We start from the raw sequence: 20870 nt of genomic DNA on the forward strand, positions 1-20870 counted from the left end.
ATAATTTTTTTATATACTGAAAGTATCATTGATAAAAGCTAAAAGCTAAATAAAATAAGTTTTTTTTTTAACTTTTTTTTTTAGGAACGAAATAAAAGAAGTTGATTGATGTTTTGCTGAAAGTATAACAAAAAAAAGTTAAAAACTAGCTTATAATCTAATCCCGAACGGACCATAAGTATTGTTTGTGCTTAGAACGAGTTTATTTTTGAAAAGTCTTAATAATATCTTGTATTAGCCAAATGTGATTTTTAAGTAGAGTAATGCTATGGATACAAATTTTTTTATAGCATGTTTACAATCTTTTTTTTTTTTTTTGAAGGGGAAAATCATACAATTATAATGATAAAGAGTCATGATACAAAGCTTCTAAGGCTGGTGGGGGAGCATCCTCCATCCAAAACAAATCCAAATCTAAGAATTTCTAGCATATTGAGCTAATGCATGAGCTACCTTATTTGCTCCTCTCCTAACATGAGAAACTTTAGCCCATTGTAACCCCACAACAAGTGTCTTATACCACTAACAACATTCCCAAGCAATGAAAAGTTTTATGAGGAAGAAGAGATGGATTGAAGCACATTGCAATTATCTCCCTCAATAGTCAACCCAGAGAACCCAGCATCCACGGCGAACTCAATGGCTCTTCGACAAGCAAGTAATTCAGCTTCATCACTTGTGCTCACCCTCTGACCACTTACGGACATAGCAGCCATCACTTCACCCTTGTCGTTCCGGATTATAGCACCAAAACTTGATCTGTCTAAGCCTGAAAAAATCGCTGCATCAAAGTTCAGTTTGTACTCCAAATGTGAGGGAGGTTGCCACACGTCTCCACTTTGTTGCTGCCGAGTCAAAATAGAGAGGTTATTTCGGACCTGTTTAAATTCAGCAACATACTCCTCAGCCCTTTTGTTTAAGCAACTTGGATCCTTCATTCTTCCTCCATGAACTACACCATTTCTTTGACTCCAGATAATCCATGCCTATGCCCAGAACAAGTCCATCTCATCCGACGTTAACCGCTCCAATAAATCTGTCATTAGTTGCTTCATGTCTTGTTGCCCGTGCCTGGTCTTCTACAACTTTCGAATGGTGCCATACCAAATATCCTGGACCGCCAATTCCATAAGGTATGGACTGTTGATTCCTCCTCCCTCATGCATAATTGGCACATATTTTCCTGAACTATTTTCCTCTTGAACAGATTCCCGCTGTTGGTAATATTTCATGATAGGCCCGCCATCCGAAGATTTTAATTTTGTTTGGAAGTTTTAGCTTCCAAATTGCAGCCCACACTTTCCATTCAGCACAGCCCCTTGACGTTCCTGTCTGATCCCTAGATTTCGAGCCACATGATACTTCGATTTGACGCTAAACTCTCCCTTAGAATTGGGCAGCCAGATGATAGTATCATTAATGTCTCTACGGCTCAATGGAATTTGGCAAATAGCTTCTGCCTCCTCCCTGTGAAACTTAGCCATAATTTCTTTAGTCCTCCAAATATGCAGATTGGATTAATTAAATCAGCCACCCTCATTCCCTCCACATCATCATGAACCGGATGTAATATGCTATTAGATGGATAATTGGGTATCCACTTATCTTTGAGAACATTAATTGAGAGGCCATTTCCTACCCGCCAACAATGTCCAGATAATAGTATGGGTTGTGCAGCTATTAAACTTCTCCAAACATAAGAGCAGTTTGGAGAAACTTTTGCTTCAAGGAAAGAAGAATGGGGAAAATACCATGCTTTGAAACATTTATAAAGTAGAGAATCATTGCCTTAGATCATTCTCCATCCTTGCTTAGCTAACATGGCAAGGTTAAAAGCTCTTAGGTCTCAAAAGCCCATTCCTCCCTCTTTTTTTGAAGCTGTCAGTTTATTCCAACTTCGCCAATGAATCTTTCGTTCACTTCCCGCCTGGCCCCACCAATACTTTGCACACGGAGCATCCAGTTCATCACATAATTTCAATGGGAGTTGAAACACACTCATTGTATATGTTGGTATGGATTGTGCCACCGCCTTGATTAGAATTTCTTTACCAGCTTTAGACAAAATCAAGCCCTTCCACCCTTGAAGCTTCTTCCATATTCTGTCCCTCAAATAAGAGAATGTGTGATACTTAGCCCGCCCAACCAAAGTTGGTAACCAAGATAGGTCTCAATTTTATTTACCACCTTAACTCCCAAACTCCCCAATATAGTTGTTTCTGGCTTTCTGAAGTATTGCTATTGAAGTAGGCTATGACTTTTATAAGTTTTACTCTGCCCTGAAGCTCTTTCATAAGTTTGGAGGATCTGTGCTATAGTTTCCCCCTCAGCCTGAGTTGCCTGGCAAAAGAGCAAAGAATCATTGCAAACATAGATTAGTGACTTTAGGTGCCCCTTTACAAATGGATACTCCTTTAATCCTCCCTTTGATTCTGCTTGGTCCAGCAATGTAGTGAATCCCTCAGCACATAACAAGAATAAATTGGCGACAAAGGATCTCCTTGCCTTATTCCTCTGGAGGGTGTATCATACCATAAGCTTTCCCATTCACCAGAATAGAAAAGGATGGTGTCAAAACACAACTCATCACCCTTTCTATCCAAGTAGCAGGAAAGCCCATCTTTTCCATAATACTTTGCAAAAAATGCCACTCAACCCTGTCATATGCCTTGTGATATCTAACTACAATGCTAAGGATCCCTTCTTCCCCTTCTGTCTTGAATGCATGGTATGGAATGTCTCAAAGGCCACTAATACATTGTCTGTGATCAGCCTCCCCGGTATAAATGCACTTTGAGTGGGTGAGATAATTTAAGGGAGTACCTGTTTCAATCTGTTTGCCAATACTTTGAAATAATTTTGTAAATCATATTAGACAGGCTTATCGGTCTAAAATCAGACATTTTCAAGGATTTCTGATTTTAGGGATAAGCACAATGTTAGTATGATTAATTTCAGGTAACATACTCCCATTATTTAAAAAATCCAAGACAACTAGAACTACAGTATCACCCAAACATGCCAAATTTTTGATAAAATAAAGCATTCATACCATCAGGCCAGAGCTTTTGTTGGTCCCATTTGGAATAGTGCCGCCTTGACTTCTTCAGCAGTATACTCACTGGATAGAAACTCCTGCATCTCATCAGTTATTTTTGTTTTGAACTGCATTTAGAACTAGCATATCTAGCCTCACACTCCTCCAATCTAACTTCATCTCACCCTAATGTGATTTTTATTTCTCCTCTGAGTGGCTTTAGCATGAAAAAATTCGTGTTTTTGTCTCCATGTTTCAACCAACTTATTCTAGCCTCTGGGCCCAAAAGATTTCCTGTTTTTGTAACAGTTCATCCATCTTTTTGCTCACTTCCAGGTATTTAGCTTGGTAGCCTCTGTAGGCTCGCTTCATTTAAAGAATCCAGCTTCTTTTGGAGATCTTTAATAGCTCTAGTATTCGGATAATGGATGAAGAACCCCAAGCCAGTAGCTCAGCACCATATAATTTAATCTTTTCCTGGACAGATGCCAACCCGTGCCCTTCCTCACCTACTCTTCCCAAGCTTCCGCACTACCATTTCACATTCACTACTAAGCAGCCAAGATTCTTCAAACTTAAAGCTTCTTTCCCGTTTCTGCCTTGCCTGAACATAAGTCTGAACATGAAGCATAATGGGTAAGTGGTCTGAGGCATGTGTAGACAAATGTATAAGTTTGCTCATCTGAAATTTCTCCAACCATTCATTGTGCCACTCCTTATAAAGTCGAATTTTGGTATTTGCTTATCCAGGTCTCTTGTTACTCCAAATAAATATATATATATATTTTTTATGAGAATTGATTTTTATATTTTATATTTTATAGGATTTTTATATTTTTAAGTGTTAAAAAAAAAGATAATGAGATTTTTTTAGACTACCTGGTTAAGGAAAATCATAAATTTAGCAATCATAGCTAGGTGTCAAACAGCACATAGTACATGGAGGATTAGACAATGCATAATGCGTAATGTCATAATGGGACATCCCTAGTCTGCTACAAGACAGCCTGGAGAGCGAACGTGCGGCAGATATGCCTTTTTAACGTCATTCGCACCCGTACCAACCGAAAACCCAGTGCCAAAAGTTACTCTCGGTCTTCCTGTATATATAACATTTTCACTACATCTTTAAGTGACATGTTATTACAAGTTATTAATTTAAATTTATTACTAATTTTTTTTTTTTACCAATAACAGTCTATAATAACTTGCTATTTAGAATTTATTGTGAAAATATTGTAGACATAATATTTTTTGTATTTAAAAGGATAAAATGCAAGTTTTAACCAAATTCATTTTATCCCTACAATTTTGCTTCTTTTTATTTCAATTATGTGAGTTTTAAGTTTGAGTAATGCTATAAATATAATTTTTTTTATAAACTGCTGATGTGGTGGGTGATTTATTGGTTAATGAAAAAGTGATGTTAATGGTGCGCCTAGATGAAAACCATTAAAAAGTTGGTCATATTAACAATTTGTAAAAATATTTTAAAATAGTTTGTGACTGTAGCATTACTCTTTAAGTTTTATACCATTAAGGCTCTTCATCAACTGCCATTAAAAAAAAAAAAATTCAATCATTGATTGAGTTTTTTTAGTGAGTAATGCTAGATTTTTATAAAAAATGTGATGTTAATGGTAGATCTAGATGAAAATCAATAAAAAGTTTGTCACATCAATAGTCTGTAAAAATATTGTAACATAGTTTATGACTGTAACATTACTTTTTTTTAATTTAAAAAATTGAAAAATAAAATTAACAACTAAACTCAAAACCCTAAATTGAAATTTTTTTTGCTGAAAGTATTATAGATGAAGCTAAAATATGGTTGAAATAGTATAGTAGAACTCATGAATAGTATCAAAAAGTGCAATGGAATCTATGAATAGTAGCAAAAAATAAGCTAAATAGTAAAAAAAAAAGATTTTTTAAGCCAATGCCAAACATATCCTAAATTAAACACCTGCATATTCCAAACCCGGTTGACTTCATCCCCGTTACCAAACACCCCCAAATTGTATGTGTCCGAGTCAACAAGAGTCTAAAATAGAGTGTATGTTATTTTGGTTGAAACTTAAAAACTTTAAAAGCAACCGTAAACCCTAGTTGCTTTAAATAGAGCCACCATTGTTTCAATTTGCTGTCTCTCTCCGCAAAACTCAAAACCACACACACACACAAAAAAACACGCATTCTCTCTCTCTCTGATTCTAAACCCTAGAGAGAGAAAGAAAGAGATTCATAGCACAAAGGGGTTTAGATTCAGATCAATCTCGATCGTCGATTTTCTTTCCTTTGATTCGGAAATGGATCTTCCAAGCCTCGCTGTGATTCTCCAAGCTGCTCTGAGCCCCAATCCCGATGAACGTAAAGCCGCCGAGCAAAGCCTCAATCAGGTTTTTCAATCAATTCGTATTTTCGGAATTTTTCTTTTTTGTTTTGATTTCGCTAAAATCAGAATTATGCTTTAAGAGTCTAAAATAGAGTGTATGTTATTTTGGTTGAAACTTAAAAACTTTAAAAGCAACCGTAAACCCTAGTTGCTTTAAATAGAGCCACCATTGTTTCAATTTGCTGTCTCTCTCCGCAAAACTCAAAACCACACACACACACAAAAAAACACGCATTCTCTCTCTCTCTGATTCTAAACCCTAGAGAGAGAAAGAAAGAGATTCATAGCACAAAGGGGTTTAGATTCAGATCAATCTCGATCGTCGATTTTCTTTCCTTTGATTCGGAAATGGATCTTCCAAGCCTCGCTGTGATTCTCCAAGCTGCTCTGAGCCCCAATCCCGATGAACGTAAAGCCGCCGAGCAAAGCCTCAATCAGGTTTTTCAATCAATTCGTATTTTCGGAATTTTTCTTTTTTGTTTTGATTTCGCTAAAATCAGAATTATGCTTTGTTCTTGTTCGATTATGTGTAATTCAATACCTACACTTTGGTACTTGCTTGGAAAATTTTAGTTTCTTGGAGATTAAGATCATTTCTTGTTTGGTTGATTTTTGGTTTGTGTTGTAATTGTAATTGGTAATTGGAATTGAAAAAAAAAATATTGAAGAATGATTGATGGTGTTTGGAAATGGCAGTTTCAATATACGCCTCAGCATTTGGTGAGGCTATTGCAAATCATTGTGGACAATAATTGTGACATGGCGGTGCGCCAAGCCGCTAGCATTCATTTCAAGAACTTCATCGCGAAGAACTGGGCGCCTCACGATCCGGGTATGCGGGATTTTAAAGAATTAATCTGTTGCTAAATTTTTGGTCTCTAATCGTTCAGTTTGGGCTTGATGTAGATGAGCAGCACAAGATTTTGCCGGCTGATAAAGACATGGTGAGGGATCATATTCTAGTGTTTGTAACCCAACTTCCTCCTCTGTTGAGGTAAATTTTATTTTATTTTTGGAACTATTACTGTTTTATTAGTTGTAGTGGCATATGTTTCTAATGGATGGATACTTCTAGTTATGCATGTCTGTGCGTGCTTGCATTGCAAATACCCTCTTGTGATGATTTGGGGGAAAAACCCTCTTGCCATTTGTTGTTCTTAACCATACAAAACCTCGCGTGTTTGTCTTTGTTGTTGTTAGTGTGTGTTCATGTGTTTGTAAGACATGCTATGGAGTTTATGATATTCTTGGTAATACGCAAGCGTCATTCTTATTTCTAATGTGAAATAACTTGAAATGTCATGTTGTATAGGGCACAGCTAGGTGAATGCCTCAAGACGCTTATTAATTCTGATTACCCCGAACAGTGGCCACGCCTTCTGGACTGGGTGAAGCATAACTTACAAGATCAACAAGTCCATGGAGCTTTGTATGTGTTGCGGATTCTTGCTAGAAAATACGAGTAAGTTTATATATCTTATCCTGCTTTTGGTAAAGTTTTTTCCTTGTTCATAATTTAAATTACATAAGTTCAATTGATAGTTGAGATTATGCAAACCAAATAATGTTCTCTTAAAAGTATGTAATGGTTAGTGAAAAATAAAGCCTACTTTGTTTGAAAGCATATGAGAGCATGGCTGTGGTTACTCTCTCACCTTCACGGTTTCAGTCCTAAAGGACTTGCCTTCTGATTCAACCAACCAGGAGTATACTAAAGTGATTTTGCACTGTTGTCATCACTTCTTTTTCTCTCTTACCCTTTCTGTATTACTTAAACTTTAAGTTATCTGATTCAACATCCTTGTACCAAATGCTATTCATGCATCATTAAGCATCCTCTATATGTTCCCATGTATTTACCATCCTATCCTATGTTTTTTTTGTGTATTGATGTCTTCAGTAATGCTATTTACTCATACATTTCTGATTGATGGGGTACTCTTACCGCATAATAAATATTTTTTCATGTAGAATCTTTTCTCTTGTTTGCAAGATATGTGCTTACTTTGTTTTCTGAAATGCGTTCCATTCTTTTATAGGTTTAAATCTGATGAGGAGAGAACACCGGTTTATCACATTGTTGAGGAGACATTCCCTCATCTGCTCAATATATTCAACAGGCTTGTCCAGATTGTCAACCCACCATTGGATGTAGCAGATCTGATCAAGCTTATTTGTAAAATATTTTGGTCATCCATATATGTACGTGCTTAGACTGAGAGTTTTGCAGTCTACCTTTATACATGGGTTTTCATTCTTGGTGGTGTTTTAATTGGTTATCAATGTTGCCATTTCATATTAAGCTTAAATTCATTTTGGATAAATTGCAAATATATATCCTGAACTATTATCCAAGTAACTATATGTATATCTTGGAAAGTTTAAAGTTGACATCACTTAAAATTCCAAATAGTCCTCTACCTTTCAAATTACTGTCTAATTAAGAGCAAATTAACGGATAAAAGAAATAGAAAAAGCTGAAGAGAGCTTTAGTCCACCTTTTTGTTTGTTTTTGTTTTGGAAAAGTCTTGGAGAAAGAGGAACTTTTTACCTTCTTGTCATCTTTTTCTTCCTCTTTCATGTCCAAATTGAGCATGACTGATTTCTTAATTCAGAAGATGACTTTAATATATCATTTGGGTTTGTTGTTTGTTCTTTCAGTTGGAGATTCCAAAGCAGCTATTTGATCCAAATGTGTTCAATGCGTGGATGATTCTTTTCTTAAATATGTTGGAGAGTCCCGTTCCCTTGGAAGGGCAGCCTGCTGATCCCGAGCTTAGGAAATCATGGGGATGGTGGAAGGTCAAGAAATGGACGATTCACATTTTAAATAGGCTGTACACTCGGTATTTTCCTATATTTGAAACATTTTAAAATAACTATGAGGCTTGCTGCAAGAGGCATTTTGACTTTTCATTGCCATTTAAAGTCTTATTTTACTCAGGTTTGGAGATTTGAAACTTCAAAACCCAGAAAACAAAGCTTTTGCTCAAATGTTTCAGAAGAACTATGCTGGAAAGATCTTGGAGTGTCACATAAATTTGCTGAATGTGATTCGTGTTGGTGGCTATTTACCTGACAGAGTTATCAACCTTATTCTTCAGTACCTAAGCAACAGGTGATTTTATATTTTTCGTTTTTTCAAGATAAAATTGTCATAGCTCGTCAGGGGTAAATGCTCCTGGATTACCCCGCAGCTGGTTTTGGTAGGTGGAGTTAGTTGCCCATAGGGTTTACTATCTAGAGGCAAGTTGAAAGGGCTATTCTTTAAAAAGGGTTCCCTGCATTATCCAAAAAAATGAGATAAAATTGTCATAGATCTAACTACTTCCCCCCCCCACCCCCCCCCCCCCCCCCTCCTACTTATCTATCCAAAAAAAGAAGATCAAAGTCCTTTTTATCCTTTTCTTTTATTTGTTTTGTGGTTTAATCAATCTACTCACCAGTAGCATCAGCTGTTTAGTTGTGTTTATTAGAAAAAGTGAATATCATTTATTGTTTTCTGATTTGTTAAGAATGATATGATCGTAGATTTGTAAGGCTCATTGAGGACCAGTTCATCTTACACCACACTTCAAAGCTAAGAGCATTGTTACACCTAAACTTAAATAATTATTCATGCCAACTACAAAGGGTATGCTATTTTGAGATGGATAGAATAAAGAATTGGAAGTATCATATGGAATTTAAATTCAATGAGATTTAGACCATTTTTACTATTTGGGCCTGGCATCTTCCTCCTCCTCTCTCTCTCTCTCTCTATATATATATATATATGTGACTTTTATTTTTCATTTGAGTCTTGTTTTAAGGGTAGAGAAGGAATATCTTATTTGCCAATGTGTCCTTGGAGTTGTTACCAGTGTACATTTGAATTAAGATCTGGATGCAGAAAGATCTTGGAGAATATATGGCAAAATAAGGCATGCTCAATATTGCTAAGACTAGGTTGTGACTGCAAAAATCCTTAAATGTTGCTGTCAATATTTTCCAAAAAAAGAAAAAATAATTACATAAGTTTATTGGTGAATTTGTAAAGTTTTAACTGAATTACAACATGGTATTATCAAGAGTTGTGTATGTGCTTCATTGAAAGTTCTTTAGTAATTTGAACCCTAGGGGAATAGAGCTGCCAGCATATTTTCAAAAATCAAAACTCTAGTTATATATATAACATATGCATTTTCTTTAAAACTCAATTTTAAGTGTTTATTATGCCAAGAACATTTATAACGCTCTTTTTTTATTTATTATTATATATGCAGTATCTCAAAGAATACCATGTATACTCTGCTCCAATCCCGACTTGATAGTCTTCTTTTTGAGATAGTGTTCCCCCTTATGTGCTTCAATGACAATGATCAAAAACTTTGGGATGAAGACCCACATGAGTATGTGAGGAAGGGCTATGGTATGGCGTTTTGATCTGAATTTATTTCTTTAAAGACCCTGGACTGGTTTAGGCAATTTAGGACTTCTCTGGGTTTGCTGCAGATATCATTGAAGATTTATACAGTCCGAGGACTGCTGCCATGGATTTTGTTAGTGAGTTGGTTAGAAAGCGTGGAAAAGAAAATCTTCACAAGTTTATTCAATTTATCGTGGGAATTTTTAAGAGGTACATATTGCATATATATATATATGTATGTATGTACATTTGTATCTATATTTTTATCTTATGGCCTACAATGTGTGTATCACATAATGGGTGCTCTAATGGTCTTGTTTTTGTTTCTTGTATTATTTTCTCTTCCAGTTATGATGAAGCACCAGTAGAGTACAAACCCTACAGACAGAAAGATGGTGCTCTTCTTGCTATCGGAGCTCTTTGTGATAAATTGAAGCAAACTGAACCTTATAAGTCCCAACTTGAGCCTATGTTAGTGCAACATGTTTTCCCTGAGTTCAATAGTCCTGTTGGGCATCTTAGGGCCAAGGTTTGTTGGTCTAAAATTTCTTTTCTGCTTATTTATTATTATCAAATTTGGCTAGTCATTGGATTTGATGTTGTAGTGTGTTTTGATAGTTTAAAACTCTACTGTTCGCCTCTTTTCTTTTCAAACTCTGATTTTAGGACTGTAGCAAGTGGTGCATCTCAACTTTATTGTACTTTAAATTTAATGATAATTTTTATTTTTAATAAATAGTTATTTTGCTGCCTTTTGCCAGGAGGTTGACAAATTACATTTGATTATTTTTGCTATACTAGTCAGTTTAGCATTGCGTTTATTTTCAGTAAATTTTTATTTTTCTGCCTTTTGATACTAGCTTATTCTCCTGAATATTCTGGGTGTTAGGCCGCATGGGTTGCAGGACAGTATGCCCATATAAACTTTGCGGACCAGAACAATTTCCTTAAAGCCTTGCACAGTGTTGTATCTGGGATGCGAGATTCAGAACTTCCTGTTCGTGTTGATTCTGTTTTTGCATTGCGTTCTTTTGTTGAAGCTTGCAGAGGTATATATATGCTACACTGTGTGTGTGAATGTTTTTCTGTGTTTCTTAATGTTTATTTTTCCATTAGCATAGATGTTGGTTATCTTGACAGTGATTTCATTTTGTTTACAATGCAGATTTGAATGAAATCCGTCCAATTCTTCCTCAACTCCTTGATGGTATGTGCCTTGTGAAACTTTGCAAAATTCTGCTAACTAAGCAAATTATTCAATGAGTTCTATAAATATATGTATTTTCTTCCATCCAGAGTTCTTTAAACTTATGAATGAGGTTGAGAATGAGGACCTTGTATTTACTTTGGAGACTATAGTGGACAAGTTTGGGGAGGAGATGGCACCTTATGCTCTTGGGTTATGTCAGAATTTGGTACTGTTTGCCTCCACTTTTATTTGATTTTACACATATATTCCGAAGTGCTTGACAATTTTTTTTATAATAAATATTCAGGCGGCTGCATTTTGGAGGTGTATGAACACGGCTGAAGCTGAAGACGAAGCTGATGATCCTGGTGCTTTGGCTGCAGTTGGCTGTTTGCGTGCCATTAGCACAATTCTTGAATCAGTGAGCAGGCTTCCTCACCTTTTTGTCCAAGTTGAGCCAACTTTGCTCCCAATAATGCGTAGAATGTTATCAAGTGATGGCCAAGGTATTTATTCTAACGCTTCAATTTGGCTCATTTTTTTACATTGTTTCTATTCTTTTCCGAATCTTTTTATTTCCTGAAAAATTTTTGCTGCTAAAGAGGATTGGGTGGTCCTTGTATATATTGTTATCAATAACTCTCAAGGGTATCTAGTTTGATTTTGTGTTATGTTTTCTGTTTATGCTAGTCAGTAGGCTTTTTGGAACTTCAGTTGGCTTCATGTTAACATTGGATTCTTTACCTTCTTGAGTGTTTTTGGTTGACAATTGTTTAAAGGATTGGTATTACTGCTATTTTGTATGGGTACGTAAAGCGTTTCAGTACCCTGTCCTTATGCCTTCACATGTAAAATTGAATCGGTATCTTCCAAGTGTGGACACAATAATTTTGAAGTCATTTTTCCTTGGGTAGCTAGCATCTCTTCCCATGATGAGGCTTTTTTTTTTTTGCGCGTGCGCAAGCCTATACAAACCTGTTTACAGATATTTTTCTCAAGCTCCTTCACCTGTTCATAAGCCTGCATGAGCCTGATTTTGCTAGCCTAGGCAAGTGGAACTTTGTCTTGCTTACATTTGGCTCATTTGTTAAACATGCCTTGTCCTGGACGTGCTTGTATTTTTATTACTAATTTTTTTTTATAAGTAACATAACTTCATTTAAGAAATGAAAATCCTAAGTACACAGAAAGTATACAATGGGCACACAATCAAGTTGTCAAAGTACAATGGTCAATCTCATGGAGAGAAGTAAAAGAAAAGGTTTCCAAAGCTAGCAACCAATGAAATAAAGAATTAAAGAGAAACAATTTAAGGTCGAGAATTTTGTTACTAAGTTAAACTGGTTTCTATGGTTATAAGCCTTAAGCTGCTCATCCTTTGGCCTTTCCTGAAGTTAAATAAATGTTTCTCTATTTTGCACCCATAAAAATCCTAAACTCCTTTTTTTTTTTATTTATAATTTTTTATAATTTTTTTAAAATCCTTTGTCTTAAACACTGGAAGGAAAGACAATGTGTTTTCCTTGGAACAACACATTTGATAGTGATAAACACAAAAAGAAGCACTTGGGATGTATGCCTTCAATAACCAAAATACTTGAATACCCCTTATCAAAATCTGGAAAACTAAAGAAGATTAATCCCAGAAGCACCAAAAGATTAACTTGGACTTGATGAAAATAATCCTGAGATAGTTGGTACTCCTAGAAATTTTAGAAGCCACTCAATTCATATGCTTTGCAGAACACTATGGATCTGCCCTACATTACAAAATAACCAAAACTTAATAAAGTCCAAACTATAAATTGATTTATCATTAGACCACTCATGACTCAACCTATTAAAGCATGTAGGGTTGTCCAGCCCTGACTTGGACCCGATGGAGCTGTCCAATTCTACCAATATGGTGGTCTACGGCAGTTCTTTGAATAGAAAACCCGAACATCTTGGGTTGAGTGGCAGTTCTTGCCTGAAATCCGACTCCAATGAATCTGACCGACAGTCACCATTCTCTTTCTTCTCTATTTGCTGATCTCTGCCATTTTTCTTCACGAGTGGTCGATTTGTTGAAATCTCTCCCAGATGTGGCGAGGTTACGAACAATTTTGCGAGATCTTGATTGGAAATCTCAGCTTTGCCTTGTTGATGCCTCCAAGTTTAAGGAGGTTTTGACCGATTTAGCTGTCATGGCAGTTGATGACCTGTATTCCTGTGGTTGCGAACAGGTCATTTGATCCCAGACCCACCATAATTGGGTCAGTTGTCGGTTTGACCCCAAACCTGACATTGCCCACTGGATATTGCTGAGTGCCTGTTTACACCTTACATTTAAGATAGAAGTTGGGCGAAATGAGCAGAGAAACAGTGTAGAAAGAGTGTTTGACCAATAAGTCAATAAGTCAGTGTGGACGTAAAGTTGACATTCGAGTAGATTGACAACAGTGGATATAGTTGAAGTAAGATGATTGGCAGCTTTGCATTGGTAATGTTTGTTTTTCTGCAATGTTGTGATTAAATTACTTAGCAGAATGTTAGCATAGTTCTGGCAGTGAAAGTCCTTGAAGATTCAAGTTATACCTTTTGGAGGTCTCCTTCCTCTCTGAGTTGTTAGGTTTTGTTTCCAGCCAGGTCACTGGTAGTTCTTCCTCAGTTTGAGTTTACATACTTTGGTCTGCCTGCCCTTTTGGTTTATCTGTTATTGTTATAAAACATCTACAATACAGTGCACCATGTTCCGCCATTTTTGTCACTTAAAGTGGCCTATTTTGGAGTCACATGAGCAGTACATCTATGGTTCTTTTGAGGCTCTTAGCAGCTTTTGTGCTCATTGAAACTCAAAAGAGGATGCAAAATTTACCTGTTTAATGCTTTTATCTTTTTAATTAGTTACTGGTATCAAAGACTTTTAGGGTTAAATCTCTGATCTCTATACTCACAAGATAGTTGCCTTTTAAAAAAAAATTTATTTTAAAGTTCATTGTTGAATTTAACACTCAAATACCCCTTTCTGATGTATCTGTGCAGAGGTTTTTGAAGAAGTTTTGGAAATTGTGTCATATATGACTTTCTTTTCTCCAACAATTTCTATGGACATGTGGAGTCTGTGGCCATTGATGATGGAAGCATTGGCAGACTTTGCTATTGACTACTTTCCAAGTATGGTTCTCTCTACTGATTGTGTACTTGGTTAGAAATTGTAGGGAATTATTATTATTATTATTTTGCGCACTATTGTAATCGTTAAATATCTGAAATCAACATTTTATCCACTGCATGACATAAGACTGGGATGAAGCCTATTAATTAAAATTCATGATATAATCGCTATCAATTACTCTCTGTTCCACAATCCACTTTGTTAATCACTTTTGGGGAATATAATTTTTAGCTTTTGAAGGCCTTGAATCAAAACCACCTAACTAAGCCTTGAAAATTTATGGACTTATTTTTTTAGAGCATTTCTAAATTCATCCTCGGTTCACTTTTTAAATGGGGCATCCATTTTGTAACATCTGCAAATGGGGGGTTGGGGTGGGGGGGGGGGGATTTGTAACATCTGCAAATGGGGGGTTGGGGGGGGGGGGCGGCAATATTCTAGGACAGAGGGAGTATTAAGTTGCACCGTATTGTTTAAACTTGGGCATAGAAGTCGGTTTTAAACACAGTAATCACTTAAGGTGCAAGATATCCTCCAATAATTAATATTGAGTATATTTTGTTAACAAGCTTCACGTGAAGAACCTGTTTTTTAGTGCTTTTCATGTACTTTCCCCATATTTTGATTCTCATTAGTTCTATTTTCATTCAGATATTCTGGTTCCTTTGGATAATTACGTATCCAGAGGAACTGCACATTTCCTCGCTTGTAAAGAGCCAGATTACCAGCAAAGCCTTTGGAGTATGATTTCATCTGTGAGTTCCTTTTTAATTAATAAAATTTGTTTTGACTACTAGCTGTTCAGTTCTAGCATTTGAAAGTAAATGAAAAAGGCTAAGTGATTTTTTGTGGAACTGATTCTTTTAAATTACCTTTTTAATCCTTTCCTTCACCCTGGCTGATAAGATCTGTGTGTTGTTTCGATTATGCAGATCATGGCAGATAAAAATATGGAGGACAATGATATCGAGCCAGCTCCAAAGCTCATTCAAGTACTCTTCCAGAACTGCAAAGGGCAAGTGGATCAATGGGTTGAGCCATATCTCAGAGCCACAGTTGAGCGGTTGCGTCGGGCTGAGAAGTCATACCTGAAATGTCTTCTTATTCAAGTGGTAGGGAGCAAACATAAGCTTCTCTTCATAAGTATTCATATTGTCCTTTAAGTGCATTATTTTCATATGCTTTTTGTTTTTGAGTTGCAATTTTAAACAACTGCCCCACCCACCCTCTGACCAAAGAAAAAGGAAAAAAAATCCACCTTGCTGCTTTTTCCCCTTTACATGGCATTCCTAGATAGAATGTCATCGACAAGCATGCTTTTATGATATTATGTGATTTTCTTTCATTGTTTTCTATGACATTTGACATTGAGACTTTCTCGTTTATACCTTTTTTTTTTGGAGGGGGGGGGGGTGTGGAGGTGTGTGTGGGACTTAACTCTTTTTTTTTGGTTTACCAACATATTTCCTCTCATTATTCACTACCCCAACTGTGGCAAATAGATTGGAAAAGTTGTGGGATTTCTTAAAGAGTTGGCTAGGTGATGAATTTAAATTTCTTTTGGTTCATTGGAATTTGATTTGTTTCCATTCTGTCATGGGGTTTTAGCTAGCTAAGGCAATGGTTGTGGAGATCTGGTGAAGAAGGAAATCACTATTGGATGCATTTCATTGGGGTAAATATAGTGAATGAGGGTGGATGGATCTTAATTGTTATAAAAGGCTTCATGGGTGTAGCCTTTGTTTTAGTATCAAATGGTGGGTTGTGGGAGGTTTCTGTGCTATTTTAAGTTTGCAATAGGTGATGATAGAAGGGTGTATTTTGGCATGATGAATGGTGTGGGGGCATTGTTCATAAAGATTTATTTATTATTATTTGTTTAATTTTTTTTATAAGTAATGGAGTTTTATTAATGGCAAGAAGCGTTGTTCACAACGAATTATTTCCTAATTTATTTGAGAGCATTGCTGACTAAGATGCTCGTGTACATCTTGTGTACAAAGATGGTGGGGGGGATCAATTCTTGAATCTTATGTCTAGTCATGCCTTTTACGATTGGAACTTGAGTTGGTGGATTCTTTTTTTTTACTTTTTATATTATTATATGCCGAAAATGAGGGGCTGATAGGTTACCTTTGAAGCTAAGGCATGGCAGTCAATTTGATTTCCGCTCTTCTTGTAATGTATTAAAGGGTTCTAATTGTATGTAATTCCCTTGGAGTATTTGGAGTTGTAAAGTTCCTAGAAAGTTTGCTTTTTTCGTCTGAACAACAGCCTGGCAAAAATTCTAACTGTTGATAACTTAATTGAATAGAATTTCATTCAGTTGGATTGGTGTTGTACAGTTGAATGCCTAGCTGTAGTAGGGAGTCTATTGATCATTTGCTACTTTATTTTGTGGTCGCTAATGACCTTTAGTCTCTCTTTTCAATATTCGGGGTTAGAATGGATGATGTCTATCAAGGTGATTGATGCGTTTTTTTGTTGACAATGTTTGGAGTGAGAAAAAATATACCTTCAACAGCATTGAGTGATCACTCTTTGAGTAGAAATTGTTATTTATACACAATTTGTATGGCTGTTTGGTGCAATTGGCATTGTCTCTTTGCATTGTTTTGGAAGTTTTTTTGTATTGAACCTGTACACTTAGGTTTATCCTCTCATTAGTCAAACTTCTATATAACTTAACAACCTGAGGAAAATAAAATATATAAGCATATTTATGCCATAGCACTCTTGACTAGTTGCCTCATCTCCCTTTAGAGTTGAACAATTGTTGTATGTCCTTTGAGATTAATTGATTATGACAATAATGTTTGTGCTGGACTTATCAGCTAAGATAACCTACCCAAGCTGAACTCGTCTATGTTTTTAGTGGCTAGTAAACTTGCAGCTTGGGTACTTAGATTGTTTGGAATAGGTTTTCAGGACTTGTCATTTTGTTGGTTTGTCATTGACTAGTAGAAGAGCGTGTTGAGAGCCCTGTCTAGGATAGATTTTCTGTCTTAACTTCTCCCTAAACTAAAAACTTGAATGTTAAATCTATAACATAATGGTTTATGCATTCTGTGGTTAATAAGATGTCATTATGCCACTTCAAAATGAAGTTTTTGTTAGGGTATTAACAGTTGCAGATTTATTTAATGTTTGCTAGGCTTGTGCTTCAAAATTTCTTGTGATATATGAAAGTGTTTTTTATTGTGAAATTCTTCTAATATATATTTTTATATATCTTTGCAGATTGCGGATGCTCTTTACTACAATGCCTCTTTGACTCTCAGTATATTACAAAAGCTAGGTGTTGCGACTGAAATCTTTAATCTTTGGTTCCAGATGCTGCAACAAGTTAAGAAGAGTGGTGTACGTGCTAATTTTAAAAGGTACAATGACAGTCTTGTTTTGCCAAATTACTGTACCACAAATTCCCTCCTGTGGGGAAAGAACAAACCCTTTCATTCTACAACAGCCTGCAAGTTTGTTTAAACTTGATACCACAGCTCATTTACCCTTCGGGAAGATTTGGCTATTTCATGTGAATGATTTTATGTTACAGGGAACATGACAAGAAGGTTTGCTGCTTGGGATTGACATCACTCCTGTTGCTTCCGGCCGATCAATTGCCAGCTGAAGCTTTGGGGCGTGTTTTCAAGGCGGCACTTGATCTCTTAGTTGCGTACAAAGATCAAGTTGCAGGTCTCTCTCTCTCTCTCTCTCTATATATATATATATATATATTATTGGTGATTACACAAGGGAGGGCATGCACAACATTCAATGCATAAGCACAGAGCCTGCCAGGCCAGACAATCCTACCACCACTCACATACCTTCACTTACACTAGACTGCAACATGACAGGCCACAAGGCTTGCCAAGCATGAATTAGCATCAAGTGGCACTGAGTCTGCAAGCTTGTGCAAAGGGGAGTGACTGATGCATTTAGTGAAAAGTAATTATTTGATTCAAAGAGGTTGAGAAAACTCTAAAATAATGTTGGTAGTAGTTAGCAAAGACATGTTAATTGAGGAGGTGACAAGGTGCGAATTTGTATAGGATAAAACGGTGGAGATGAAATCATGTGGCCAACCTGATTGATCTGTTGAGGATCCATAACCAACCCTAAGTTTTGGACTGGGACTTTGATGTTGTTGTATTGGTAGTTACACACACACACACACACACACACACCTGGTGGGTCTTTAACCCACAATCTGACCCTCCACTTTGTGCTTACAATATATATTGATATAAATGTATATATGTAGTTATTGTTTTGATATATCTCTTATCATTTGTAAAATAATTTCTAAACTTGTATACTTACTGGGCAGAAGCTGCAAAGGAAGAAGAAGCTGAAGATGATGATGATGGTATGGATGGTTTTCAAACTGATGATGAAGATGATGATGGCGAAGGATCTGACAAGGAAATGGGAGTTGATACTGAGGATGGGGATGAAGCTGACAGCATTAGACTTCAAAAGTTGGCTGAACAGGTGGATTTTTATGTGCTTTTAACATTAATCTTTGGTGTTTATTTTATGAAATTGTAACAACATACACTTTTGTTCCGGACTTTGATGTCATTTTCCTTAAGAACAATGGGTATAGGTGATTTAGATAACAGATTTCTTTGGTGTATAATACTCTACTCTCATTTGAAAGCCAAACCTTAAAAGAAAACCCTCTGCCTTACTCTTATTATTGACACAAAATATTCTCCAAGGTGAATATCCAAACTATTGACATATTGCATGGCCATGATTCTCTAATTAGCCAAAATAATTATTTTCTTTTTCTTGGTACACATGTACCTTGAACCTACAATCTTACTCTCCACCTTACTCTTAAGTGGGAGTGTCATTTGAGCTAAAGTCATTGGCATCATATTTTCATCTATGTTATTTGTGCCAATGATATTTGGATCAAATGGCACTCCCTATGAACAAGAGTTAAAGTCACAAGTTCAATCTTGTATGGATATGTGAATTGTGTTTATGGATTAAAGCATTATTTCGTATTTTTTTGTCATGCTATATGCTGGTTGTATTACTTCTTAATATGGTACTTACATTTTTTATTCATTACCTTTTCTAACTTGAAATTTGGTGAATTCATAGGCAAAGGCTTTCCGGCCGAATGACTCGGATGATGATGACTCGGATGATGACTATAGTGATGATGAAGAATTGCAATCGCCCATTGATGAAGTGGACCCTTTTATTTTCTTTGTGGATTCAATCAAAGGCAAGTGGAAACTGTAACCCTTTACTCCCATTTAAACTGAACTCTTAGTATTGATGTTATTGTCTGATCTGTGCCCCCCTTTTGTTTCTCATTTCAAATCCAGCCTTGCAAGCATCAGATCCATTGAGGTTCCAGAACCTTACGCAGACACTTGACTTTCACTATCAGGCCCTTGCCAATGGTGTTGCCCAGCATGCTGAACAGAGGAGAGTGGAAATTGAAAAGGAAAGAATGGAGAAGGCAGCAGCTACTGTTGCTTCTTAAGATTTTGATGTCTTGCTGGGGCTAAAATTTTGCTTTGCTTATTACATTCAAGCGGTAATGGTTTAGAGACAGAGGGTTGTTTGCCACTCTGGGAGCATTTGGTTGGTTCAATGATCATAGAGGTCGGTGAGCCCCATTGAAGTTTAAAGTTCTTGGAGCTTTGCGTGTCCCAGTTCCCATTGATATACAGAGTGTGGGATTAGTGCAATCCGGAACTAGTCCATTGTTCAATCCCGGGTTCAAGTTGTAGTCTGTCTGGTGAGCCTGGCAATTCTATGGCAGAAATAAGCCTGTCTTGACCAGCCTTGTTGTCCTTTTCTCTTTTGTCTCATGTTGGTCACCATTTCTTTGAGTTGAAAAATCCTCTTCCAGGATTTATTTGTTTAGAAACCCTAGGATCCGCTCTCTTGGCTTGAGAGCAGTAGGGGTTTCATGCATACAGGTCTGTAATATTTCTTTCAATTTCTTGCGGATGGGCAATTAAGTGGGGTGGTATGAGTATGACCACCAAAAATTTTCCCTTTTTTTTTTTTTTTTTTTTTTTTCTCCTCTTGTTAGGTATATAGAGTCCTACGATATTGGTTCAAATATTGGTTTATTTGGGTTTTGGAGTTTTGGGTTGATTGCACAGGGCTTATGAGGGTAGCTTTCTGCTGATTGTAAAACAGTTCACTTTATTCTTTATACAATGTGGATTCATGAGAGGAAATCTGTCATCATCTTGTAACGTCTATTTATTTGTTTTCGATTTTTATTTTTTAAAGAATTGGATTTTCCGGAGGAATGCTTTTCTTTCATGGTTCATGGTCATCTAAAACTGAAAATGATTTTAAGTGACTAAAGTTGTACAAAAGTGGGTTCATTGGTAGCTCATGTAACTAAGGTTGCGTTTGTTTTGGGTGAAATTCATTTCCGGAAATGGTTTTCTATATTTTCGGGTGTTTGGTTGCGCCGGAAAAAGCAATTTTTCGGAAATCATTTTTAGTTGACCGTGAGTCAAAGGTGAAAATGATTTACGGAATTATTTTCACTTCAAATGACTTCTAGAAACAGAGAGAAAGAGAGAGCATGAAGACAGAGAGAGGGAGAGAGAGAAAGAGAGCACCAGCACCGCGCCAAGGAGCCCAGACACGCCGGAAACGTCGCCGGCGAACCTCGAGCACTGCGTCGATCTC

General features: G+C 36.5%; 2 protein-coding genes across 3 annotated transcripts; one reads left to right on the forward strand and one right to left on the reverse strand.

Moving 5' to 3' along the window:
• Window positions 1–551: 551 nt before the first annotated feature.
• On the reverse strand, window positions 552–938 carry LOC136064451 (uncharacterized). Its single transcript, XM_065766207.1, has one exon. The coding sequence runs from the start codon at window positions 936–938 to the stop codon at window positions 552–554; it is 387 nt and encodes a 128-aa protein (XP_065622279.1).
• Window positions 939–5585: 4647 nt separating this feature from the next.
• On the forward strand, window positions 5586–20404 carry LOC111994170 (importin beta-like SAD2). Of its 2 annotated transcripts, none has more exons than XM_024026030.2 (22): window positions 5586–5870; window positions 6129–6264; window positions 6339–6426; window positions 6745–6894; window positions 7472–7634; window positions 8094–8278; window positions 8377–8550; window positions 9698–9843; window positions 9927–10050; window positions 10189–10369; window positions 10730–10889; window positions 11006–11047; window positions 11137–11255; window positions 11337–11535; window positions 14054–14185; window positions 14838–14941; window positions 15119–15298; window positions 17427–17566; window positions 17740–17879; window positions 18517–18680; window positions 19305–19431; window positions 19535–20404. In XM_024026030.2, the coding sequence occupies exons 1-22, from the start codon at window positions 5781–5783 to the stop codon at window positions 19693–19695; spliced, it is 3105 nt and encodes a 1034-aa protein (XP_023881798.2). In that variant the 5' UTR covers window positions 5586–5780; the 3' UTR covers window positions 19696–20404. The 2 variants fall into 2 exon arrangements, with proteins under 2 accessions (XP_023881798.2, XP_023881797.2); XM_024026029.2 differs by having other exon boundaries at window positions 5589–5870; window positions 8362–8550.
• The last annotated feature ends 466 nt before the right edge of the window (window positions 20405–20870 follow it).

This window comes from Quercus suber, unplaced genomic scaffold, assembly GCF_002906115.3.
Source record: "Quercus suber isolate HL8 unplaced genomic scaffold, Cork oak 2.0 scaffold_691, whole genome shotgun sequence".
Lineage (NCBI taxonomy): Eukaryota > Viridiplantae > Streptophyta > Magnoliopsida > Fagales > Fagaceae > Quercus > Quercus suber.

Bases quoted from the DNA above. Each gene is read 5' to 3' on its own strand.
- LOC136064451 (XM_065766207.1), bottom strand. From the start codon at position 938: ATGAAGGATCCAAGTTGCTTAAACAAAAGGGCTGAGGAGTATGTTGCT.
- LOC111994170 (XM_024026029.2), top strand. From the start codon at position 5,781: ATGGATCTTCCAAGCCTCGCTGTGATTCTCCAAGCTGCTCTGAGCCCC. The intron at 8,551-9,697 runs GTGATTTTATAT...TTATATATGCAG, and splicing joins CTTCAGTACCTAAGCAACAG to TATCTCAAAGAATACCATGT. The intron at 11,536-14,053 runs GTATTTATTCTA...GTATCTGTGCAG, and splicing joins GTTATCAAGTGATGGCCAAG to AGGTTTTTGAAGAAGTTTTG.